This window comes from Pogonomyrmex barbatus, unplaced genomic scaffold (genome assembly GCF_055798465.1).
Source record: "Pogonomyrmex barbatus isolate J1 unplaced genomic scaffold, ASM5579846v1 scaffold13, whole genome shotgun sequence".
NCBI lineage: Eukaryota > Metazoa > Arthropoda > Insecta > Hymenoptera > Formicidae > Pogonomyrmex > Pogonomyrmex barbatus.
This window is the reverse complement of record NW_028297109.1, coordinates 6,190,215-6,217,975: the sequence shown is the minus strand read 5'-3', so window position 1 is coordinate 6,217,975 and position 27,761 is coordinate 6,190,215. Positions and strand designations below refer to the sequence as shown.

The window sequence follows — 27,761 nt, the reverse complement described above, 5'->3', positions numbered from 1 at the left end:
CTTTTGTTAATACATTTTATTCATTTTATTCATTTTTCACAGATCGACAGCCCCGACGACAAAGGTTCATTGTCAATATCATTATCAACAATATCACCGAAACAGCAGAAGCAGAGCCAAGACACGTCCACGCAGCAGAACGGCGAGATGCTCAAGTCGGAGGGCACCCAAGCGGGCGGTACTCTGCAGAGCAAATCACACCTGCGTAAGGAACAGCTCCATCACACCAAGTCGGCCGACTACACCGAGCTCGAGATGCAGAATGGCAATCTCTTCAATATCGTCAACAACAATCACGGGCACAAGTCGAAGAGCAAGAGCACCGATGACATGCGGATCGAAAACGCGCAGAACGGCATCAGCCTGGACTCGAACACCCTGAAGCGCATGCTGAAACCGATGCCGAGCATCGACAGCCCGGTAACGTCGCCGGAAATGACGAGGAAGCGCCACAGCCATCACAGTTATCACTATCATCCGAGCAATAACAATCAGAAGTACATGATGCAGGAGGTCGACAACGAGAATTATGCGCATCCGTATCGCGCGCCTTACAACAACAAGTTCCAGGGATCCAGGAGTGCTCACGACATGAGTCGGCAATATTCCGGTACGATTTTTCTCGCCACGGTGACTTACCATTAATTGTATTTTTACTCAAGTTTTCTAGGCAATTTTTCATCGTTCTAATGTTATATCCTAATGTTTTGAATCTTTGCAATTTGTCACCTAAATGTGTATTAATATACATATATATGATATAATTATTCTCAATCATTCTATGGATTTAATGAATAAATTATTAATTAATGTTTAGTTAGTTCAATATACTGTAATTTGTTAGTTAAAGTATGTTGAATTTTTCAATCTAAATGGGGTAACAACATTATTATTGTTGAGATTTAATTTATTATCAACAAGTTCAGGAAGTTCATTGATAGAATTAAAATTAAAATTTTTAAAAAGTTGAAAGAATAAATATCAAGAAAATTGTCACAATTTAGATAAAGTTTTCAACGATGAACACACGGTTAAAGAATCGATCATGTAACTTTTTCTTAAAAAATACGATACTTTTTACACAGTTTTTCGAAGGATTGTAACATAACTTTTATTTCTCGTAAAGCGACAAGATTTAATCAAACGTGATTTTAAATGACAAAAAGTAAAAAAGGTGACAAAGTTCACGCCGACAATTACATGGTCGATCTTGCACATGGTCTCACCCCTTGCCTAACCCCATAATACCGGCGAACGCGTAACGCTGTAAGAAATCCCTACAACTAACCGGCGACTGATCCTCTGACATCCACCTGTCCACTCTAACCTTTAGTTACACCTTCGGCACAACTTACCATGCGCACAGTACGTATACCATGCCAGCCAGATGCACCCTGATGAAAGTCACGGGGTCACCCACCACCACTTGCACCCCTAACATTTTGTTGCTCCTGATTGTCTTGCGTAACATGCGCACTAAGGGGAACAACGTGGTCCTGTCCAGTTCTACGGCGGCCTCATGGCTCATTCTCGGACGGACCACTTCTCGGATTACGCGTTCGCCGATTCCGAAACTAACTCGACACCCTAAGGTCTCACCCCCCCATTGATACGCGCCGCACGACTCACCACGTCCGTCGTATATCCTGCACTCTCGGTTGCACATCTCTGCTCACAGGCGGCAGAGGCAGGACGTACTTAGATTCGGAACGTAATCGGTGCACAGGTGACATGTCGCCGCCCTCGGACAATGTCATCTTCGATAACCAGTGTTACGCGACCACGCCGAGCTCGTCGAACGGCAACTCCGACATGGAGCAGCCGAACCACTGCAACTCCCGTCGCTGCAACGGCGGCCAGACATATCAGCAGAACATGCAGTCGGTGTCGACGCCGGGCAGCCCGACCAGCCGGCTGCTCCTCGAGTACGAGATGCATCTCAGAAACACCCTCGCCAAGGGCATGGACGCGGAGAGCTACAGCCTGCGCACGTTTGAGGCTTTGCTCACGCAGAGCATGGAGAACTTGGGTGAGAACTCGATTCCAGACGTCGGTTTCTAAACAAGAAAAAATTCCGATTTTTTTTCAGGGGTTTAAATTAATAGTCATTAATGACACGATTTTTCTATCGATTATGAAAACTTATTTCTGTTTTGTTGCTTTTATTATATACTTATTATACTTTATTATATACTTATTATAATTAGTTTTTAGATAATTGTTAATTGTTAGTTTTGTGGAATTTAAGAGCTGCGTAAAAATTAATAATGAATGAATAACATCCTGAACATGAAATTTTATTTAAAATATTATTTTAAGTGCTCAAGAAACATGTCTTTTTATGTCTATTTCACCGACCCTTGTTCTTTTCAAATGAACGAATTAACTAAACCTTAACATTTCCATCTTATTAAAATGACACGACTGTCGAAATAAAAAAATTATAAATTGCCATATTTAGAAAAAATTAAAAAGAGAGCTTCTTTCTGCTTTCCAGAATTTGCGGAAAACATTCCGTTGAACGTTCAACGCACGCCTCACGCTTCACGAAGACGTAAGTTAAAATATATCGAGAATTCAGAATAGACTTCATCCGTTCGTAACCAATTGTCGTGATTGCAGGTTCCAGTTCCAATAAGTCGTCGACTCTGCCTCTGTCATATCGCTACTGCAATGAGAGACAGAACAGCAAGGATCGAGATGGCTATTACAGCGATCGAAACGAGATGGTGAGAGAGAAGAGAGAACGAGACCCCGATCGTGATCGCGGCTATCTCAGCGACTACAATTCTAGGTAAACTGTGCTTCAATTCTCGTTAAGATCAGTATTTGCATCGCAAAGGGTTTCATGCATACGTTAATTTATTGCGCTTTCTTGCGCCACCAATTAAACGGAATTAAACGTAAAATGAACAAATAAATAAATAAATCATATCCTTCTTACGCAAATGTAGTTGTATAATCAGGTAAGAGAATAAAATTTCTTAAATTTACAATAACATGTAAAAATAATATATAATTTTTGATAAGTTGTATCAATGAAAAAACATATATTGAATTTATGTGATGTATAAAATAATATGAAATGTGTTATTCTCTTATTCTCTTTATTTGATTATTCAATAAAAATATTTTCCCGATAATAAGGGATATACGTAAAAATTGGCACAATGTAGAAAATTCTCGCACGATTCTCACTCAAAATAATATTTAAGAGACATTCTAGGCTACTCTCATGAGATTTAAATATTTTTCGGGTATTTTCTACAATTTTATATCTGATATCTAGATATCTTAATTGAATTCATTGCCGCTTTCCATCTGCTCCATTGAAAGACCCCTCATGCAAGTAGTACAACGTTAATTAAAGCGAACGCGTGTGATAGGACCTGATAATAGCCGCCGACCCTTCGGGTTGCCAAAGGGTGCGCCTCGAAAAAGGCGCGAAAGTCACCATGGCGAGACTTTGACATTTAAAGAACTGCGCCCTGCGGCCGTCGGTGGTGATCAATGAGATGTGCCCGTCCATTAAGGGCGACCTGGATAATATCACCGGATGCGGTATCGCCTATCGATAAGCCCGCGGGCGGCGCCGAGGAAAAAAAAAAAAAGAATGTCACGTGCGCCGGTGAGGGTATCGATGGGCGACGCGCGTCGACGGGGGTCGCGTGGTGTCTATCGAGGTCTATCGAAGGTACGCCTCTCGATAGAGCGCTCGGGGGTATATCGGCGCATGCATGCATCATCCCCGCCGGCCGCCGGCGCGTTGTGTATCACGGGTCAGCGACGAGCGGCTGACGAGCGACGGAGCCGCGCTGTGATAAATATAGAAACTCCGCGAGTGGGCTTCAGCTGCACGGTGAGAAACGGAGAAGAAGGGTGTTCCGTGACGCCGCGAGACCCTGACGAAAGAGAGAGAGAGAGAGAGAGAGAGAGAGAAATCGCGCGCGAGGAGAATTCACTCGCGTACGATTGTCTCGGCGGCTGACTTCCGGTGCGTCAAGGCGCGCTCGATAAACGAAGAGAGGAGAACGGGGGTCTTGCGCCGAGAATTTGCACGCGCTTCGTGTCGTCTAAATGTGGTAACGGTGCGAGCCACAATGTGGCATTACGTTGTGATGCGTTAAGTGCAATTACGTGTAACGTGAATTGTTGGTAAATATGAAATGCGTGAAGAGAGAGAGACATCGTTGATGAACATCGCTTCCACGTTGCGGTAGAATCTTACCAAGTGCAGTTTGCTGTTGCAGTGATGACAGATGAAAAGTGCCAAGTGTCCAAGAGGGAGGTAAATCGACATGTTTTATCGACAATGAGAGCGGACTCGCTGCACAAAAGTCGAATGGCTTAGACATTTTCTCTGTGGATGATATTTATGTCTCGCTGTCATTAAGAAGAGAATACTTTCTCGGCGAGAAAATATAAATTCGGTGAAACAGATCGAAAGAGATGTTTGTCTCGTTGTTGTGAAAAACGCAGATAAAGATAAATTTACGAGCATCGAATCGACGAGGATAATTATTGTGCCTCGTCGCGAGGAGACGCGATTGAACGGTCGCGCGGAGAACGGAGATAACAATTATTTCGCCATCGGCCGCGCGCAAACGTAAACATCGACACGCTTGGAAAACGAATGCGACGAGGATAATTGTCTCGTCGTGCCGCGCGTGATTGTCGGCCGGCGCGAAAAACGGAGCGAGAGAAAATCGTTATTCCGCCGTTGCCGCACGAGCGCAAACAGCGACCGCTTCCACGCATAATCGGCGATAATCGTGCCTTCGTTACCGGGTGCCAAACGCCAAATTGATTGTCATCCCCTCGGTGTAAATATCCTATATACAACGACATACAAGTGACAAACGAATCGAGACGTTAAGACGCAACGATGAATTACACTCTACAACGCAAGTATAGCTCGCTCGACAGGCGACGGCTGCCGAAGAAGGTGCCGAAGATGCCAAAGTTGCCGGAGAAGATATTCTATCGGATTTTGGACGACGGGTCAGGGGACCAGTCGCAGAATAAGAAACATGTCAAGTTCCAGCTGCTCGGCGAGGAGGAAAACGTGAACACCGGCGTACTCTGTTCGGATTTCTCACCCGTACCTGCACGGTACTGCGCGTATCTAATCCCTTGTACTTGGATATCGTTTACGCGATCATGTTCGGCAAGAAGGGCGTTTTTACTTCTTGTCAAAATATATGCATTCGATAACTCGATGCTTTTTCCAAAGATATTGAAAGATCTCGACAAATGAAATACTGGTCCGTTTCTATGATCATGGCAGAGGCACGAGAGGGAAGAGAAAAACGTAAAAAAAAAAAAAAAAAAAAAAAAAAAAAAAAAATATGAATAAATTATTATTCAGAGACTTCTTTGTATTAATCGTCGTTACCAATAAGAATACTATAAGGAATATCGAATACCTCGTTAACGTTCCACTTTCAGTTACAGTATCTCGATTGTACGAGTCGACTTATTACCACACAATTATTTTTGTTTTATTTTATGTGATACTTCAAGTGATACTTATTTACATACAACTGTGGAAAAAAAGACTCGTGTTCGAAGCGGACCTTCTAAATACAAGGGTTTCCCGCGAATGCGATAGCTGTAAGTGTGCCCCACAGAATTGATCTAATGACGCACGATACTTGCAGATGCGCCAGCTGCATCGGGGAGTCCGCACGTGCACAGTGGTTCCGGCATTCCGACGGATGGCAGTCCGGCAGCTCGACCTTCGGCTCGGGCGCCTCGAGTTCGATAAATCCAGGATACTCGGGACACAAGAGAGAATCGCCTTGGGATTCTCTGCCGTCCCTGAGACACGAGGGTAGCCTCAATGACAGCGGTTACAAGTCCAATCGGACTGATTCTCTCGAACAAAGGTGAGGGAGACAAATCCCTCACGCGGGGCCGTCGTTATCCGACCGACGATCTTCGCACGGAACGCTCGAGAAATTCCAATTCGAATTCTAACGAGATAGGTTTCTCTGATTCGGTCTGGTAAATTTTTATCTTCGGTAAACACGCGTCCCAACAGCGCAGTGAATTAGTCTCTAATTATAAATAACATTCAAAAGAGGAATAATATACGACAATTATTATTTAAAGTAGAACGTAAGGGAAGATGTCTGGAAGAATTTGCGAATTTTTGGAAAGGTGCAAACATGATTGGTGATTGTACGATGAACGTAGGTGTAAAATATATTTATGTAAATTTAATAATTATTTGTTATTTTTTGAATACTTTTCGATTATGTATAATCTCGCCAGCAACAATGCAAAATATATCTAAATCAGCTTCGCTGCACGAGAGAAATCATTATTTTCAGATTGTCAGTATATTCATAATTTCAAACTGTAACATTTTTCATATATCGCATTTATCACATAACATAGATTCTTATTGCATTTAGAAAATATGGTGCTATCGACTAACTATTTTTAAAATAAGTACGCAGTAAAGATATAAATATCCGAAGATAAAAGTTAAAGGAAAACATGAACTCTTTTAGCACAATGCGTACTTATATTTTAGTGTTCTTTTCTTATAGGTGACGTTCATTCGCTACCATCCACCTTTTGTTTGCCCTATATTGTTCGCATTGTCTTCCATACTTTCATTGTGCTCTGCGCTCCCTTCCCGCTTTTATCGCACATCTCGACCGTTGTCTAGTCGCAAAAACGATTTTATTAATCGTAGTATTATAAAGTAGTGTCCTTTACCAATGGCAGGGCGTTCTCATTAATGGCAGTGCATTAACATTAGAAGCGTAATGTTTTCATTATATTATCAACAAAAATTTCTCGCAAATCACGTAATTTCGAATTCTCGCAAAATATATTTTTTTCCTAAAATATAATTCTATGACATTTGTATGTTACTATTTAAATGGAATATACAGTCTCTATGTAAAATAATTTAAAAACGTGTCTCGTACGTGTAACGTCAGAGATTACAACTCTCTACCTTTTAATATTTTGGTAAAGCGTAAAGTTAATTGTACATGCGCATACGAAATTAAACGTTAACGTGGAGAAATTTATTATAAAGTGATTTTATAATCAGAAAAAAATATTTCTCACAAGTCAGGATTTTTAATTAAAAGAGATTATGAAAGACGAAAAGGGAAAGAGAGTGTCTGTGTAATTGAAAGACGTTTATCTCGTACGTATGCTTTGTCCGCGTTGCGGTATATTCACTTGGATGTGTTGCATATTCCAGAGGTACTTTCGACAGACAGGACAGCGTCAGATCCGACTACATGTCCGATCGGGATGGCAGATACGGAATCGTTCAACAAGCTTCATTGGAGAGCACCGACTCGAGGCTTTGCTACTTGACGTCTTCCGAAGTGAGTTATCCAAGCACTCGTTGACCTTATCAACCTGATATACCCAAGTGCTACTTAAATGGTGCCTTTGTAACGTAGTTCGCCACATTCATGAGCGGCTATGATACATGCGAAAGCCCCCACTTGGATGTCTTGCGTTGATTCTGCATGTCTAGAATGTGTCCCTGTCAGTTCCACATAATCCCACATTAGCGATAATCACGAAACCATATCATAAATTATTAGTGAAGATTTCTTAATTCACTTTGATAATTAATAATTATGTTCGCTGTAGAGATTAATGTTTAATCGTGCACTTAAGAATGGCATACCGGTGCTAAATATTAAATTTAATTACGCTTACTCCAATATTAATTAAATGCGAGACGGTAATGTACATTGATCGCGGGACGCGATTGTTATTAATTTAATTAAAAATATAGATTTCGCAAGACAATATAAAATTATATATACATAAATGTATATATATACAAACGTTTTGTAAACGTTTTGTATTTTATAGAAAATAGAATTAATGTTTATTAATATGTATTAAACATTAAAAATATATTTTATAAATTATATATAAAATATATAATTAATGATATATAATTTAGAATTCATCTTTATATTAACTAGTATGTTAAACTAAATACACATATAAGACGGGCACGAAGCATGTGTATGTGTAAAATAAAATATGAAATAAAAGAGATAAAATAAAATATAATATTATAAAATATTTAAACACATGAATTTAAATTAGAGCAAATTAATTTTTCATTTTTATTAAAATTAAAAAAAAAAACAAAATTATTGAATCTTACATTAATATTTCTCGAATTTATATTTCGAATATATATTTTAATTATATTTTTATTTTAGACTCGAATGTTATTACAAGTATTTTAAATAGTAATTAAATTATGAATTAAATTACAAATTAGACATTTAACTGATGATAAAAATATCGACGCCCTTTATTCTCTTGATTTAAAGGCGAAAAACGCGCTGCATTCATATGAATTTTATTGCTGTCTGGCCATATTGCTTTTTCCATCTTTCGCTCCCGCTGCATGCGCACACAACACGAAACTTTTCACAAAAGCGTATTCGCGATGTAGCGTGGATGCATTATTCTTAAAGCTCTTTGAAGAGATTCTTTTTCTCTTACGCTCTTACCATCCATTTGTGATTTAAAACGGCCAAGTACCTAGCCGTACTCGCGAAAGCTCAAATCGATGAGCGATGGCGGCAACTGTTCTCGAACGCTGTAAAGCTACTTCAAATCGCGGTAGATAGAGTACATTTTTGCACAAAGCAATTTGCATTTTTTTTTTTGCATTTAACTTATAATTAATTTCTATTTATTTATTTAATGCTAATTTATTTGGGAGAAAAAATAATACTGCAAAATTCTTTGTCTATTTGGGAGAAAAAATAATCTGCAAAATTCTTTGTCGTATTTATAAATAAATAATCTTTTCTTTTCTAATTCCTTTCAATCTTTAATTTTTTCGCTTTTTAATTTGTTGTTACTTTCTTGTAATCATACATTAAAATTTATGAATTTACATTAATTAGATCACAATTTACCGAAATATGTAGCTTTGATCTTTGTATTATACAAAATTGTAAATTTATTACGTTTCTAATTTCTATGTTAACAGTATGATATTAACATAGATAACATAAATCTTGCGTAAATTTGCGCAACGTACATACTTCTCGTTTCTAATAGTTACGAGAAATTGCGTAACTCCCGGTCCACCTCCGGTTGCACAAATTGCGCTCTCGTACTGGCCACGCCTATCCGTGTAACGACGGCGTTACAAAAGAGGTCAGCGGGGAATCGAGAAAACGGAAATGCACATACGTGTCGATAATCGCGAGCCAATGTCCCATTCGTGAGCAATCTAGCAAAAGAATGACGCGATCCATTTTCTTTATTTCCATTTTCTTTATTTCGCGAGCGCGACAGAGTCTCCAGGGATCGAGTTAACATAAACGCCTGTAACGATTCTCCCGATGAAGTGCATTGTGCGGACGCATGTTTCGTCCTTGTGTACGAAGGGCGTTTATGTGTGACCGACGGACATCGATAACCCACTGACCCTGCACTGTCTCGTTCTCGCGAGCCGCTCGAATCCATCGCTAAACTCAATCCCTTACGGAGTAAGCAAGCCCCGTCTCGTCTCGATGTTGTTTTGCACCGCAAATAGAAACGTGTGGGTATGTAGCTACAGAGATATATATAAACGGATATGTGGAGGTCTCGGGGAATGGGTGGAGTACGTACGTGTGCGGGAATCTGAATGCGTATGCACCGCGTATACGTATATACGCGTACAAACATATCCCCCCGTCGCAAACATATACATATACGTACGTGTGCCACTCGAGATGCTACCCATTACAAGAATCAACCGCGGAGTAACGGAAATTCTGTTAGTGTACGCTTATGCAAACTGCTTGGCTTTTATTAGACTAATTGTCAAATAGTCGTTTTCATCTTGCGATTGCAACCTGCCATATTTTTTGTGTCAACTACACGTACAGAAATTTAAAACAAATTTAAATTTGAAGGCCACATGTTTCTGCGAAAAATCCTAATAATTTTTTAAACAATTTATTTATATTTATATAAAATGTTTTAAATTATTTTTATACATACATATATATATTTTTTTAAATTATTGCATGTTTAAAAGCCTAATATTGACATGACATTTCTTATTTTTTTTTAAGATAATTTTAAGAACTCTTTACGTGAAAAAATTATTAAAATTTTTCACGAGGATATTTGGGATTTTCGGGATGTGATCGGGAAAGATTTTGAAAAATTTTATTCTGAAAATTATATCGGTGTTATATTTCTCGAAATATAACAACCTCCCCGTAAAGGTCGAGGCTTCGCGGCGCATTGTGCGTCTAAGGGTTAATAGGTCGTGCCGAGATTAGCGGCCCGAGCTCGACGTACGAGGGTAAATAAGGGCCGAGTATCCCTGCGCCGTTGCACAAGTCGAGCGGTAGCCTGCGCCAACAGGTGCATGCGCAAATGCGCGCGGCGTCTTTCGCGACTTTGATCCTTCCTCAGCGTCGTTTCATCCCCCGTCGCGTCCCCGTGGCGCAATCGCGAATTTCAGAAAAATCGTCGATCGGCGCGCAAATGCGATCGACGTCGCAGACACTTAGTTCACCGTCTGCATGTACGTATATCAGGCGGATTTATCGTCCCGATCTGGGAAATAGTTTATTCGCCACGATACGTTTCCGCGGTGCATCGATGGTTCTTAACGCCTTTCGTTGCGAGAAACTATGCCATAAAATTCAATAAAACTTCACGTCGCTCGCATGCGCGCCAACCCGTTATACATAATCCGTGTAGGATTATTATTTTTTTTTTTTTTTAACTTTTTTTCCCCTCGATCTTCTTTTTACGACGACAAAAATGAGAAACGTGACGCAAAGCGCGAATAAGAGAACCATATATAAATATTAGTCGAAGATCGATGCATTCTGCATTCAGTCGAACGAGTTCGACGCCAATTCAATGTATTTGATGCGATAGTTGGCGCGTCAAATTGGACGTTTAGATCTGCTTTCTCTAACTACATTTCATTTTACCAAAAGGAGTTCTTAAAGAATATAATCATCTCATTTTTTATCGCGGGAAAAGTGCATTTAAAGAAGAATTTTTAACAATAGAGAGAAATGTTGATATTAATCTTGCAAGATCTTAGAATTGTATGATAACGATTCTTTTGTTGAGAAAATTGCGAAGCGATAAATAAATCGCAGCTACCAAAGGGATCGTCTTACGTAGCTTAAAAGTTTCTCGTCGCCATCCTTGACGTCCGGAAATAAATTCGTTCGAGGACGTGGCTCCAGAAAGTAATCGGCGTCTCTTCGAGTAGCAGTACTCGAGGAAGCAGCGGGGTTGACCCGCATTTATCGAAATTCGTTCGAACTGAATTCTCTCGAACCGGATATTCGTCTTTGGGGGCAATGGTAACAGTCATCGCGTAGCAACTTGGCCGTCAACGTTACGAGGCGCGTCGTATTTCCCTCGCCTATTTCCCTTATTCTTCCCCTCCCCCCCTCTTCCTCTGCCACCCTATGCACCCCGGCGGTGCATATTACCCCTTTCGCTCGTATCTCGTTTCGCCTCCGGAGTGTAGCTCCCCACTCCGCGTCGCGGGCACCACCACCGGTGGAGATATCCCAGCTCCAACCACCCTCCCCCTCCATAGTATCCCTCCCTGCCATCGCTCTGCCTCCTCCGCGCCACCACTCGCTCCTGCAATCCCCCTTCGACCACCACAAGGACCGAGGTATTGATTCCCCTCGCGGTAGCAGCTCCTCTTCCCTGTTCTCCAGCGGCAGTCCGGAGCGAAACGCGTTCGCGGCTGCGGACTTGGTGACATCCGCTCGCAAGAGAAAGGGAAAGAGAGAGAGAGAGAGAGAGAGAGAGAGAGAGAGAGAGAGAGAGAGAGAAAGAGAAAAAAAGGAGAAAGAAAGAGAAAGAGGAAATAAAGAGAAATAAAGAATTCCCTGCGTCCCGAAAAAGTGCATCCGGTCCGCGTTGAACTGATCGCGATCGGTCGCGACGTCGGCCGCGGGACCACCGATTCTGCCGGAGGCGGCGGTAACGGAAATCTCCGCGCCGATGACGGGAGACCTCGGTCGCAAGTCCGCGCCGCGGCGCGATCCCCGCGTGCAGCGGGGCCCATCGATCGACAGGCGCGTATTAGCGGCCACGCATCGTTATTAGTGAGGACGAGCGAGCGACCTCGTGGAGAACGCGACGCGACACGACGCAGCTTCCTCTCCCTCTCTCGGCATCGTCCACCGCCGGGGCACGCTCGGAGAGTGCGGCGCCCGCTGATGCGCCGATGCGCGGGCGCCGGAAGTCGCCGAGCATCGCGCGCGGTACACGTCCCCCGGACACGTCGGCAGCGGCGCCAACGGCTGTCGTCCGCCCGTTGGAGAACGCGGTGAGAGGACGCGTGAACGAAAGGCGGTCCCAGAGCCCGCGTAAAAAATCGCAATCCAAATCCGTCTTCGGCAACGAAAACCCACTGCCGCCCCCTCCGGCAGGAGGACGCCCTCGTCAAGGATCCATCGAGTGCGATGCATCTGTCGGATAGATGCGAGATTGTAAACGTTCCACGAATGGCGTATCTGGCAGCGATAGCGAAGTTCGCGGGGAATTCTCCGTGTTGATATGTGGACCGAGAAACCGCGTCGTCGCTCGTCGAGAGGAATCACGTCAGTTCTTGTTACGGAGTTCTCGAGGAGGAGCCGCTAATTTTTGGAAATCGCGCGACGATCGCGCGAGACATCGCGAAAGAGCGCGGGACGTCATCGAGCTCGAGTTTACGAGTCTTCGCGACTACGATATGCGGACCGGAAGTTATTAGACGCCGTTGGTCGCCGCTTCAGTGACACTCGCGCGTACGGAATTCGTTCCTTCGCACGTGCGAGGTCGGCGAGAAGCGATCGCGACGTGCCGGCGCGTCTCGATGATAGCAACATCGTCACTGGGTACCTGAATCTCCCTCTCCCCTCGCGCCTGCGATCGTCCCGAGGCTGATTTCCGCCGCGGAATGACTTCCGGAAAATCAAAAACAGGTCATTCGTGATTGACGAACGATTGACTGCAGCTAGCCGACGTAAGGACTATGCGAAGGGGGGAGACTATGCTTTATTGACAGAGAGATAATATCTGAAATAGAGATTATATCCGAAAAGGGGACGGCAATTAGTAGATAATAGTAGATAAGGTATGAAAGAGTATATTCCGAAAGAAGATCAGTTAAAGATGGAAATAATATATTTAAGATAAAATTAGAGATTAGATAAGAAGTGTACGATGGTTTACAGCGCATTTTTCCGCGAGAGAGAAGAAAATCGATGCTTTGAGAGGACACCTATAGCGATATGTAGGAAAGGAGGAAAATCAGCTGGAGAGGAGCGAGGATCAACATTCAGAGAGTATATCTATATGTATACTTAAGCACAGAGAGCGAGAGAATATTTTTCTACGGATAATTCGTTTCTATTATATAAAGGCGAGGAAGAGAGAAATAGAAAATATTCTATATATTAGGGGAAGGCGGGAGCTGGAGTGGCGTCGTCCACGATCGTCCAGCATCGTCGGCGACGATACTTCCCGCTGCGTGCTTCTTATTACGAATGAAATGATTCTCGAGGAATTCTCGAGGATTCTAGTGGAATTCCTCTACATATAAGTACCTGCGGACACTCGCGGCGAATGCTTTGCTTCTTCGGACTCGTGCTTCTTTGTGTGCGTCATCGCACGGATTAGATCGTAATCGTGAAGCTAAGGAGGCGACGCATCTCCCTGAGCCGCGATTGATTTTAACAGTGCAAAAGACGTTTGCCTTAAAATAAAAAAAAAAAACTTTATTGATGAAATTCGTGGAAACTTCGAGTTCCAGATAGTCACGTAAACTTGAGAATTCGAATGAACCTGACGAACATGATGAATTAACATCTGTGGATATTGTCGTCCAGCTCCCGGAACGTGTAATTTATATTTCATTTGGCATGCATACTTGTGATCAGCGTTGCTGATACTTGACGAGTATTGGATTCAGCGAGTGATAATTCAGGCAGAACAGCTGACGCGCATACGATATCCGAATTGCGAAAGAGACTTAAACGAGGACGTCGACTTGAACTTCGTGGTCCATTAAGATCGTGGGAGTACAAAGGCGTTTCTCGAGGCAGCATCACCGAGCTTACACACCTCGACAATCGATCGTACGAGAATATCTCATCGAGCCACGTGGATATTTTCTTCTGCCGTCCGCGAGACAATAATGACACCGCCTGAGGAGAAACGAGACGCCGGCGGCGAGGTGGCCTTCCGCCGCGATCGGAAACCCCTCCGATCTTCCCTCTTCTAGGGTGGGGGAGAGGGGGCCATCCCTATAGTCGCGGACTCCGCGTCTCTTCCTCGTTCATTCACCGCTGACAGCGAACGACGAATGATGGTAGAGCCGAGATGGTCGATCAAGTGTACGAATAGCACTCTGGACTTGCTGGATCCGAGCGACGATTTTTACACGGATCTGAGGACGCAGCATCGGCGACGTTGCTGGAAATACTTTTGCTGGTGCCGCAGGCACACGATCAGCGTGATATGCATTAACGAGTCGCGTAAGGTGTACTGGTTCAACTGTCGGAACGTCCAGGAAAAGGTGACGTACGGCTCGGGCGAGGGATATTACCACAAATTACTGCGGCTGGTGAACGGCGCACTCAGCGCCTGGGCGCAGCGCTACATCGACGGCCTGAGCGTGGCACGTCGCGAGATTATGTTGAGGATCAACGGCACCGCGGAGAACAACATGAAGCTGTTAAAGGAGGGCTGCTACTGCCACTACCATCCGCACATGACGGCGGATGCGTGCAACGCCGACTTTCTCAGAAGAGTCGTAAGTTTCTGGGCCGGCGAGAGCCTCAGGGGGATACGCGAGAGGCTCCGCGGCATGACGAATATTACGAAAAAGGTAGAGGACACGAATCGCGAATCTATTTATATCTCTTCTGGAAGGAATGCTTCTCTCGATATTGTATATGTCCCCAAATTTATATATATATATATTTATATATATATATATATATATATATATATATATATATATATATGAATATATATTTTATATATATTTTCCATTGCGTATGCAACGACCGCACCACGAGGATACCTCGTATTATTGGCATGCGCTTCGGGCAGAGAAGCGAAGGTAGAGAGAACACGAGTCAAGTCCGCGCCTCCTCCGAACATGCCGTTTCCGTTGGACTTTCGTTCGTCAATCCCCTGACTACTCGCACTCATTCTCGCACTCGAAACTGCATCTCATTTTCATCGTCATTGTATCGCATAATACGTACAGATTGGAAGGAAATCTATGCGTCACTCGAAAACATGTTTACCTTCAAGCTAGGAATCGATGGAGAAATTTAAATAAACAATTGAGCGATAATAATGAGGGGATCAACAACGAAAGCAATGAAATTATTAGATGAAGCACTTTGCATTTGTTGTATGGCGCGAGTAAAGTAGAAATTTTGGCATGTATGCCCGTGCCTTATATATAGCTCTTGAAACTGACATGAATTGCAATTAAAAGGGCTTGTAAGCGAAATTGCATTGATAGTTGCTATCTTCGAGTAGCATGCGCTGAGTGAAACTGTAAGATTTCTTTGCATCTCCCAATTGCACTGCCAATTGTTGGTAATGCGAATGTCTCTCTTTTTAATTTGATATATCCCTTTATTTAATATTTATTCTATATAGTAAATTCCTAATATATAATAATTCATCAATTAATAATTAATATCCCCTATCCATATTTAATGAAAAGATTCCGTACACACGGTTGTAATACAATCACAATTAAATAACTTTGACAATTGCATTTATTTAATAATGTTTAAATGTCATACGTTTCAATAAATTAATAATAAGCTATTTAAATAAGCTGTTTAAATAAATATATATTATAAATAGCAATGTAATATAAGTATATATAATATAATTTACGTGTTTGAAATTCCTAAATGTGCACTTTTAGCTAGATGAAAAACTTTTGAATATATAACTTATGTATATATAAAGCATCCTGTCATTGTCAGTAATCCGTTAGATCTTATTTTTATATATAATCATAATTATCAGTATCACTCTGTTTCACGATCGCACAATATATTTTCTCTACGCACATACATTTTCTCCCTTTTTTATATGAAACATTCTTTTTTCTCGCAAATATGGGTGATTCCAAGATTTCAATTACGACAGTAATTGAAGGGTTGCATAAATTTACATCACAGTGAGTGTGCGCAAGTACAAGACAAAATTTGAAAAGAACAATAATTAATCGATTACCTGTTGCCCAATTTGACGCGGAATCATCCGTATCTGTCTCGATTTTCACAGTGGACAAGCGCATTCGACGCGGCTGAAGATAAAGCCTGACGTATTTTTCAGATGTCCGACGATGATAGGATGTCACTCACGACCGCCGTCAGCGACGACGATGACGGCGAGAGTGCCATAAATTCGCCCTATCGAAAACAGACCGGCACAGCCGCAGCTTCGTTCAATTGCACTGGTGCAGTTCGGAAGGCAGGGTACGTCTTTCGTACTTTTTTTTTTTCTTTAAAAATAATAAGCCTTGAGAATCTATATAAAGATCCTCTCGTTAACGTTAGCATGGATGTACAAAGACCATAAATGAAGAGTAATCTATGTCATGGCTTTTTCAGTTTCTGAAATATATCTGAAATATATATAAATATAGGACATATAAAATTGCTCCAATTTATAAGTAAACAAAATGAGTAAACAAAATGAAATTTTTATATCTGTAATTATTATTTTGATATTTGATAAAAAATCTGAGAATCTTGAAATAAATTAAATGCGATTAATTAATAAAATAAATAAAATAAAATAATAATTACAGATATTATATAAAAATTTCAATATATATATATATATATATATATATATATAAAAATAAATATTTTATATTATTACTTTTTGATATTACTTGATAAATACAAATCAAGTCTAAATAAACAAAATTAATGAAATGAGATAAGGGAATGACAATATTTTGAATTTCTAGATTTCTCAGCGTGAAGAAGTGGTTGCTGCGCAAGAAGCATCAGATCGAGCTGGCCAAGAAAAGAGGTTGGAGAGGTTATTGGGTCTGCTTGAAGGGTACTACGCTTCTCTTCTACCCCTGCGATTCACAGGAGAGCAGGGCTATGGAGACGGCACCTAAACATCTGATCATCGTCGATGGCGCGATTATGCAACCGATCCCCGAACATCCGAAAAAGGATTACATATTTTGCCTGAGCACCGCGTTCGGGGACGCCTATCTATTCCAGGTAAGAAAATTTCAACGCCACTCTAATTATCATAATTTGTTTATAAAAAAACGCAATAAGAATGACAAAGAAAGTATTTAACTTTAAAACACGAAAAAGATTTTTCCATTACTGAAAAGCTTTTCTCAATTTTAAATTTCTACCACGAATAGTAGAGACTTGAATAAATCAAAACGTGGAAAAAGTGGAGTACATAATCCGTATAATTTGTATTTATAGTTTTGCTATTTTTACGTATAAACTTCTAAAGATCATAATATTACGCCAATTAAACTCGAAGTAAGACTGCCGGTAGAATGCACGACAAATTATTGGAAAGTCTGAGGGAATAAATTATATACCGGTTTAGTTTGATTTCCGTTACTTCGATAGCCCTCGGGAGTGCATTAACCGCGCGAATCGCTAACTAGGTGTATTTAATTAACCCCATCTCAACTCGTTTCTCGGTCACGCAACAGGGCGAACATTTAATAGCCCGCTGTCGCTACTTAAAAGCTTGCCGTGACTTTAAATCGCTCGAAAGGTGTGAGCGACGTCGCGAACAACGATCGATCAGCTCGCGAAGTTTGCCGAGGAAAGATCGAAGGCCGAAATTCTATCTCGATGAGAAACAGCGTCTGGCTTTCTGTTTAGGCGCCGTGTCAAGTGGAATTGGAGAACTGGGTGAACAGTATTCATTCGGCATGCGCCGCCGCGTTCGCGCGTCATCGCGGCAAAACTGGCACGTTGCATCTGCTGCAGGAGGAGATCTTCCGTCTGGAGAAGGCAATCGAGTCGGTACGTTGAAAATATGGCTCGGTCAATCAATATAATTTTGTCAAACAGCTTATTCCAAGTATTGAAAATTTACAGCTCTGTTTTCGAAAGTGAAAGTTGCGATCTTCCCTAGAATAGTTTCTAAAAATGTTTATTTATTTATATATTTGACTTACAATTAAATAGTAATAAAATATATCAATGAGATTCATAATTTTTTATTTAATAGAAATTTTGTTAGACAAAGGAACATCGATAAACTTATTTACATATAAGATACAATTGGCAAAATGATTTTTGAGATTTATTTAACTCGAAAGTTAAGGGTGAGGTCGCGAGTGCTTAGATTTTTTTATTTGAAAAGAAGTTGTGATTCAAAAATATTTGAGAAACTATTCTCTTTAAATCAACGATGATTTAAAGAAATGTAGATAAAAAGAAGCTTATACAAGAGAAGGAAGTATAAAAAAAAATGTACAAAATTCATCACAACCATTTGTCAAACATTATACAAATTATGACTAATTTTCAACAGAATCTAAATATGTTTAATCACATTGTTTATCTGTCTATCGTTATGCTCGATACAATTTTTAGTGTAAAGAAAGAGAAGAAAGATAGACATTAATCGTATCGACTGTTTACACAGGACCACAAGATGAAGCATATGGCGGATCTTCAGCAATCAGTGGTTTCCGACGTCGACACTAAGCAGCAGATCAACAATCAAATAGTACAGTGGGAGGAGAATCTTGAACGGCTCCACTGCGAGCAATTCCGCCTGCGGTGCTACATGGCCAGTTTGCAGAGTGGCGAACTGCCCAACCCAAAGGTAAGCAACTTCATTGAAACGTCAGCATCAAATAGAATATGGAATATTAACGCTGAGATCGATCCAAAGATCAATACCGCACTGTCTATTACGTCTAATTGCGTTGATGTTAATTGCCCCGGGAGAAAAAAATCATTTTTAACGCTTTACCATTTCTAATATACATGTTAAGTTGTAGAGATTGACGAGCATATTGATATTTATGCTGGCAGAAGATATTTTATATTTTGTGAGAATATCGTGTTATATTTTTCACATGATTTTGAACAACGATAATAAATTTATGTAAAATTCACCACATAAATAATTTTCATTATGATATATCTTCTATCTTCTTGCTCGATGTAAGCTTATTAACTTGCATAATTGTTTATGCGCAAGGATCGCTTTATCTTGAGAAACAATTCGGAGAACTGCGACGTTGATTCTATTCTGCCGTAAGCATGTACGTTTATTCGTCGTCGAATGTAACGAGGTGGAATTGGCGCATTAGCTTGAATTTCAATCGCAATCGAATGGAACGCCATGATTTAGTTGTAACTTTCGTAACGCGAAAAGGCCGGTTCTCTCTCGACTTTTCCCCCAGTAAAATGAAATTAATGCTGCAATTTCATTGCGTGATCATCTCCACGCGGCGAGTCGCTGTAATTTTTTTATCTGAAAAAAATCATCTTCATCCGCAGCGCACACGCAATCAGATTCGTTAGAGATTCATCTGCGTCGTGCTTATCTAATTTGCGCCGTTCGTACGAATGATATTGATCGTCGTGGGAGAAGGGGGGGGGGAGAGAGAGAGAGAGAGAGAGAGAGAGAGAGGCGGCCAAACAATATCCAATGAATTAACGTTCTCATGATTATTGCAGTCAGACAATTTTAATAATAGCGATTGATAATTGGCAACTGAAAATTATGTCGAAAATGTATAACGTTTTACGTAGAAATGTAATTAATCCTTTTTATAACCAAATATATTATTTTTTACAATAGAATGGAATCGAATAAGCGCCTAGTGATTTTTTATTTTTAATTTATGTAAATATTAATTCATGATAATTGCTTACTTCGTTGACTACATGCCATTATTTTTAACAAACTTGCAACATAATGGCTCAAAGCCAAAGCTATAATTTTTTCCATTGAATAATCAATGATAATTAATGATATTGATTAATCTTTTTCCCTCCACAAGAAATTATTATTGATAAAAAATATCACTTCAACGATTCGAATTTGGTCTCTCCCGATTATTTGGGACGCGCATCTCTACCAATTCATCGAGGCATGCGGTGATATTTATCGCAAAATAATCTGGAATATTGCCAGATTCCATTCTGTTATCGAACATATTCCTAGCTTATATATATATATATATTATATATCTTGATATTATTTTCTCTTTCCTTTTTAATAAAACGCATTCGTCAAATTTTAGAAATAATAACCAGCAGATCGTTTTAGATCACATTTCAAATTATCCGGAAAGTCTCTTAAGTCTGCAAGTCCGAAAGATTTTTTTTCCAATAAGTTGAAACATCGGCAAACGTTAAGTAAACCCTACGCTCTCGTTTCTTCCGCAGAGTCTACTGACACACGTGTCTCGCGCCACGAAGCAAACGCTCAACAAGCTGGGCGTGTTCACGGTATCGTCCTTCCACGCGTTTATCTGCGCTCGTAGCCCGTCCCTGTTGAACAATTTATTGGCGGGTCGCGGAGCGACGAAGAGACGACCGCCGCTGCTGTCGAGATCGAACAGCGGCTCCAGCAGACGCTCGCTGCAGATCTCGTCCAGAGACGAGGAGAAGAGCGTGAAGGTGTCCGTGCCGGAAAATCAGGTACGATCATCAGGACATCGGGTGAGTTGATCGAAATTCTATATTTCCGTACACGAGTAGAATGTGATAAGGATAGGCCGAACGCGACCCGGCGTTTCCCATTTGTCTGTTTCAGCTGGTGTCGGTGTTCCTGCGGGAGGCGATGACCGTGGAGGAGTTCCTGGCGAGCGCGTGCACCAGGAAGAATCTCAATCCGATGGAGCACTTCGTGCGCGTGAAAAAGCGCAGAGATATGGAGGACCACAATTACTTTGTGCCACATAGGACTGATATGATAGAAACCTATGTAAGTCCTGCCGAATCTAAGAGTGCTGGATTCGAGAATGTAAACAGAAAATTGTAATATAAATATTGTAATTTAAATTAATATATTTAATTATTGGAAATATAAAATAAGATCCCAATTGCTCTCCATTGCGAACGAGAGCAATTAAAAGTATCACAATTATCTTGAATTTAATTGTGAACCGAATTCTAATTGTTTTTAATAAAATTTAATATGTAAAAATAATCTGCTGTGAAAAAGGATTTGAATAAGGAAATTAACCAATTAAATTAATTGAAATATTAATTTATAAATGGTTACAAAATTAGATTAAACAAATAAAAAGTACTATTATTTTGTATTTTAAAAATATTATTTTTCAATTTTTTTCTCTAAATTTATAATAATATTGTAATGTTTTATAAGATAATCAGAGCTCACACATCGCGATTTTTAATTTCTCATGGCAAAAGTTTAACGCAACCTTTTTTCTTGCATACACAGTTGCATACGCACGAAATCGTCGAAGTCTGTGCCAAGATTTTATATCAAGTGGAATTGCAAAGAAACACTTTAGAGCAAATGTGGGGCTTCTCCGTCGAGGCGGAGCTCATAGAAAACTCCGATAGGCAGGACGAGCTCTGCTGCTACGTTAGTAGAGTGGAAGACAAGAGCGTCGCCATGCAAAACGGTAAGCATCCCTTATCTAGGACAACGTCTAACTAAAATAAACGTCCCTCGAACGCAACGATTAAAAGTTTCGATCGTTACAAGGTCTTTTTATTTCTTGTCATTTATTAACAATAATTTTTTGTTCATTGTTGACCTCTATTATATCCAAACGCCATTGATTTTACACTTGATTTTACATTCAGTTAATTAATTTTACATCCCAAAGTTTTAAATCGATACATCAAATTAATTATAAAACTTATTCATGTTTTCTGAAAATACGAGTAGGAAATTCCTTAAATAAGTCCGAAAAGATAAATGCACATTTTATTGCATTAATGTTGTAAACGATACTGAAGGAAGAATCGTTATACATGTACACGTAACGTTATGCATGTTTCATGTACCAACCTAATTCTCTATTTTCGACTTAACGTACGGATCTTAAGAAAATGATTTACATCGAAGTCCGGCCGTATTAATTTTTTTAGACCGTCTCAACGACAGGACGTGCAAGGACGCCATTGAAAAATCATCGATTTTCCGCGCCTCGTCGCTTGCTCGTTGAGCAGAGTCTCGTGCTTATGGTCAAATGAAGCGCGCATAATGCGTGTAAAAAAAGAAATATGTATATAATAAAAATATGTATATTACACACACACACACACACACACACACACACACACACACACATATATATGCGCACGCCGGGGGTGGGATGATCTTAGGGCCGCAGGCGCAAACAAATCAGAATGACATTTAGCGCCGCCTTTCCGCAAATCGTGTCTAAATTTATCGGGCAGCCTGGCAGCCCTCGTTAAACACGACCGAAGGGAGTGACTTATTATAGTTGTGAAAGATACCGAGCCGAGCGGTTGATCGTCTTCGCAAACGGAGGCAGACACGAAAAATGTCAGAACTGAAAATTATCCAAAATTTACAAAATGGTAGTCGCGATCGCGCCGATGCCTTGAAAAATCAAATTATCAATCAAATTAAATTTCGCGTTATTAATGTTAAGTTTACGAGAAGTATAGTGATAAAAAGTATTTCTATACTTATCTATGAAAGAAATCTTCAATGCTAAAGATCGAAATAACAATTCTGCCAGTTTTCTCGATTGAATGACGTACCACGTACAACGAACGCAAATATTACGCTCGCATTTCTTTCCCGACGTAGATTCTCATCGGAGGGAAAGAAGGAATTCTCACGTGGCGATTCTGCTTTCAGGAATCATTAAGGGCGATGAGATTATGGTAATCAACGGCGCCATCGTGAGTGACCTGGATATGATGTACTTGGAGAGCGTTCTGCAAGAAGAAGTGGGTCTCTGTATGATGATGCGATCCTCCAGGACGGAGCCGCCAGATCTCACGGGCATTATGCGAGTCACCGATGACATAATCGAGAGCCTGGTCTGCCCGCCGCCGCCCACCGATCCGCCAGTAATCAGCGAAGAAATGATTTCCGGTCTGATTGTGCCGGCACCCGGATGGAGTGAGTTCTTTCTTTCATTCTTGGAAAATTTGTCAGCATCAAGAATTGTTATTACCGAAGATTACGGCAGCTTTAAAAGCGAGTTTATTAAATTAATTAGCAGTATAAGCCACAATAGTAAATAACGAAGATAAATAAAGAAAGAAGGAAGTTAATCTTAATTTTTCTGTTGCTAATTAGCGAATATAACTCTTCATTAAGATGGCGAAACAATTAAGCGAAACAAATTAATTTAAATATTGAAAGAAAATAGAATTTTAGATAAAATTTCTAACGTTTAGACAAAATTAAATCCGCGTAATGTGGCGATTAATCATGCGTTATTTTAAGTATAACATTATTATATCGCAAATGCATAAAGAAATTATTGTAATTGTTATTATGCTACACTTTTGCGCATAATCTCAGTTATCGTAATGCATATTTTAATTTTTTGCCGATGCAGGCAAGGAGAATATTATGCAAGAATGCTCGTCTGCCGCTCATATGGAGAATAAGCAGGCCTCACGCACAAACTCCTTTGAAATTGAGAATCTTTTGAAGACTGCCGAGCAAGTGACAGGGATCTGCCGTTCACCGGGTGAGACCAGAAAGTCGAGTCCTACCGGAAGCGTTGTCAGTTCCCATTCGCAGGCTCTCACACCGAGCCGGCAGCTTAGCGACGCTGAGAAGCTGAAGAAAGTGATCTTAGAACTGATTGAGACTGAACGGACTTACGTAAAGGTAACGACGATCGAATATTAAAATCCTTATTATCGATTTTGTGACGGATACCTCATAATAATTTTTAATGCGGGCTGCCTAATGGATCTCTTTCCATTTCTGTTCGCAGAATTTAAATAATTTGCTGGAAAACTACTTGGAACCCCTTAAACGCGAGACCTTCTTGTCGAACGCGGAGATCAACGCGCTGTTTGGTAATATTCAGGAAATCGTCACGTTTCAACGACAGTTCCTGCAGAATCTCGATCACGCCATCGAGATGGAGGCCGATTTCAACAGCTTTGACCATCCGAGTCAATTTAAGGTGCGTGCCTCTGTTAATGTACTTAAAAAAATAATAGCTTCTAAATTGAAGCTACATCGCTTTTTATTATCGCCTCTTGTTACAGGGAGTCCTGTTTTCCATTGGAAGTGCCTTCTTATATTACGTAAATCACTTCAAGCTGTACAGCTCGTTTTGCGCCAGTCACTCGAAGGCTCAGAAAGTTTTACATCCAAGTAAGTTTTTCTCTTAAAATACCCTCCCTCGTTTTCTTTTTCGCGAGAGGCGACCCTCGCATCCTCCTTCGCGTCAGCATGCCTGATCCTTCTTCCGATCGATAATTCCACTCGCCGGGAATAACTGTTCAACCTCAATCGTCACTTTCTATAAATGCATCGTTCCCGGAAAGCTAGGCAATTTATTATTCGTGTCGATCTTCCGCGAATGGATGGCATTTTTATAGCCGTTAAAGGTTGCACCGTTAAGCATTTCGAAGAGATTGTTCGGTCATCTCCCACGCGCGCTTTTATCATTTCTCGAAAATTTATTTCGTATTCTTTGAAATATACCTTAATATGACAAATTAAAAGAATCGCTGTATCTATTCGTATCGAGTGTAATACGCTTTACACAGCGTGTCTCAGAAGCGGCGATTTTTAATTCCAACGAGGTGCCGGACGAGTCTATTTTTTTCCTCTCGTGTAAATCTCGTTATGTATAAATATGTTACGACGAAATGGTGCAATCTCCCGATAATTATCAGAGATAATCGACAATTTCAGACGAGGGAAATCAAGCTTTACAAGAGTTCCTGCAAGCGAGAAATCCCCGGCAGCAACACTCGTCGACCTTAGAATCGTACTTGATAAAACCTATACAAAGAATACTCAAATATCCGCTGCTGTTGCAGCAACTTAGAAACCTCACGGATGAACGAAGCGAAGAACACCAACACTTAATCGGTAATTATCGCGAGCGTAACGAACGATTTAGCAGCCGCCATCAGGGGCTTAATCGCGAATGTGCAAATTGCAGAGGCGCTCAAAGGCATGGAGAAGGTGGCCGAGCACATAAACGAGATGCAGAGAATCCACGAAGAGTACGGCGCTATTTTCGATCACCTGTTCAGGCAACACCAAAAATCCTGCAAACAAGTGAGTCGATCCCGTATTTTTTTCTCACTAAAGATCAACAAACGTAATAATTCAAACGAAGGAACGAAAATTAATAAGATAGACGTAACTTTCACTTTGTCATATTTAATAAATAATGACGTTTCATATTTAAAAATTATTTTTTCAAAAACAGCAATCTTTCTCGATCTTCTAAATAGCCGTTTTTTTAGATTTTAAACTTAAAATGCATATCTCTTTCTCCTTGTTAAATTAATTCAGTCCCTTACGTGAATATCCTCGATTAACATAATAATTTTTTGGCAGCCGATCGATTTAAGTCCAGGCGATCTTTTGTACTACGGCGGTGTCGAGTGGCTCAACATTTCCGATTTCCTCGGCAAGATAAAGAAGGGTCTCGAGCTGCACGCGATGTGCTTCGTGTTTAAATCGGCCGTTGTGTTCCTGTGCAAGGAGAGATTGAGACAGAAAAAGAAGCTCATGGTCAGTGTCCATATGACCCATTTCTCCATATCGATCCTCGCGACACTTCTAATACTCAAGAGACTGTTGCGTCTATTTTTTTTTTTCAGGGAGTTTCGACCAAGGCTAACTCGAGCGAAGTAGAGATCATTCGTTATCAGGTGCTAATCCCCGTGACAGAAGTCCAGGTCAGGGCCAGCTCCGCCAAAGATATGGAGTCTCACTTCTTATGGGAATTGATTCATCTAAGAAGTCAATTACAAAGGAGATCGGAGAAAGTATACGTGCTCTCAAACAGGTATTTTCTACCCTCTTGCTTCAATTAATTATTTTCCGGACATTTACAGATGAATTTAAATTAAATATAAATATATAAATGAACAAATGAATAAATCGTCTAAAAATTGGATTATCTCGATTAAATTTAATAATAAAATGTAACGTAGCTTAAGCTCTATCCCGTTAATTGCTACGATTGCGCTTAATTACGGTTAACGTAGTTTTACTACTGTTATTGATTGAACGAAGATTAACAAGATATATTGAAAATAAATTGCAGTTGAATTAAATAATATATTGTTTAAGCTGCCATGTTTCAATAAATTTTTTTATTATGATGAAAATTAAATGTTCCGTAATATCATTTATAACTTTCATGAAAGAGACGAATTTATATGCAATATTCACTTTTTAAAAATATATTAAAATGTGATAATAGTTTTCAAATTTATAATACGTTTACACGTTTCACATCAACACTGCACGTCTATTGATGTACAATTTAAATAGATAAAATAATCTGTTTGTCTCACATTGTCTCAATCATTTTCACTTGCAGTACGACGGAATTCCGAAACGCTTTCCTGAAGACGATCCGGCAGATTATTCGGGAATCGGTGAGAAACATGAGCATACCCTCGACGAAGCAGAATCTCAGCCATCAGGCACCGATCTCGATGGCACCGCGAATGTCGACCGGCCATGTGGAAAAGTTTAGCAAGCAACAAGCCAGTCAGGGCCAGATACAGAACGGAAACGGCATGACCGGCACGCTCTCGAAGAAGGCGATGAAGCAGCAGCTGCTGTCCGGCTCGCACAAACGCAAATACAGTCAATCGAAACAGCCGGTGGAGCACGAGAGCTCAGAGGACAAGGATCAGGAAGACGCGCCGGTTCCCCAGCAGCAAACATTTCGCTCCAGAAGCAAAACCATAAGCGACACTTCTGGTAAAATAAAACTTACGCTTACCTAAAAGAAATTTTAATTTTTAAATCTTTTATGTGTAAATTAGTCTTTATTGATTTATTATCAATTAATTTTTATTAAAAATAACCAAAGGACGAAGCGATGATGACAGACACGTTTCATTATTGAATATCTGAATATATTTGAAATTACTTTGTTGGGCTTAGGCGAAGTGAAGGTCGAGATGGATTCGGGCACCAAGTCGGAAGGTGAGGAAGACTCGCAGGCTTTTTTAGGCGAAAAGAAGACGAATCTCGGCCGGACACCTAATCATCTGACGCTGAGCACCACGTCGACCATTTCGGCGGGGAGTACTGGAAGTCAAGCTAGATTGATCCAGTCCTCTCATCAGCCTGAGAATTATCAACCTATTACCGTCAAGGAACTTGGTGAGTGTCGACTTTTGCACCAAGCAGTTTTATCATAAAGATTATTGCGTAAAGATTATTTTATCACTTATTAATTAAAATGTCTTTCAACAATTCGATAACAATAATAATAATAATTAATTAATATCTTGATTACAATTTTCCTTAATTTTAATTAATAGTAATAAAAATTTTCAATATAAAGAAATTTTGTAGAATTTTAAATGAATATATTTACAACATTTCTTTTAACGAATTTACTTTTTAATTTGTTTTTACTAATAAAAAAGAATGTGTATTCTAAATTGCTTGTAAAATTTTTATCTTTATCTATAATATCTTACAATACTTTAATAAACGTTTATTTGATATATATAATATTTCTAAATTATTTTACACTAATTCTTTTTATCGTTAATAATATAGGAAGGAGATAT

General features: G+C 40.2%; 1 protein-coding gene across 10 annotated transcripts in view; it reads left to right on the top strand.

Moving 5' to 3' along the window:
* Positions 1-27,761, top strand: part of sif (guanine nucleotide exchange factor still life) — a 45,619-nt gene that overhangs the window by 9,933 nt on the left and 7,925 nt on the right. For 6 of the 10 annotated variants that reach the window (XM_089072333.1, XM_089072332.1, XM_089072331.1 and 3 more), the window contains 23 exons: positions 43-610; positions 1,679-2,029; positions 2,498-2,554; positions 2,623-2,794; positions 5,661-5,888; positions 7,229-7,358; positions 16,363-16,505; positions 17,006-17,273; positions 17,907-18,050; positions 18,679-18,861; positions 20,439-20,714; positions 20,809-20,979; positions 21,463-21,649; positions 22,864-23,130; positions 23,576-23,853; positions 23,963-24,157; positions 24,243-24,351; positions 24,898-25,077; positions 25,151-25,269; positions 25,555-25,731; positions 25,821-26,008; positions 26,549-26,937; positions 27,124-27,345. In XM_089072333.1, coding sequence (XP_088928459.1) covers positions 43-610; positions 1,679-2,029; positions 2,498-2,554; positions 2,623-2,794; positions 5,661-5,888; positions 7,229-7,358; positions 16,363-16,505; positions 17,006-17,273; positions 17,907-18,050; positions 18,679-18,861; positions 20,439-20,714; positions 20,809-20,979; positions 21,463-21,649; positions 22,864-23,130; positions 23,576-23,853; positions 23,963-24,157; positions 24,243-24,351; positions 24,898-25,077; positions 25,151-25,269; positions 25,555-25,731; positions 25,821-26,008; positions 26,549-26,937; positions 27,124-27,345 — 5,002 coding nt within the window. The remainder of the gene's footprint in view (positions 1-42; positions 611-1,678; positions 2,030-2,497; positions 2,555-2,622; positions 2,795-5,660; positions 5,889-7,228; positions 7,359-16,362; positions 16,506-17,005; positions 17,274-17,906; positions 18,051-18,678; positions 18,862-20,438; positions 20,715-20,808; positions 20,980-21,462; positions 21,650-22,863; positions 23,131-23,575; positions 23,854-23,962; positions 24,158-24,242; positions 24,352-24,897; positions 25,078-25,150; positions 25,270-25,554; positions 25,732-25,820; positions 26,009-26,548; positions 26,938-27,123; positions 27,346-27,761) is intronic. The other 4 variants (XM_089072340.1, XM_089072335.1, XM_089072337.1 and 1 more) reach the window with 3 other exon arrangements.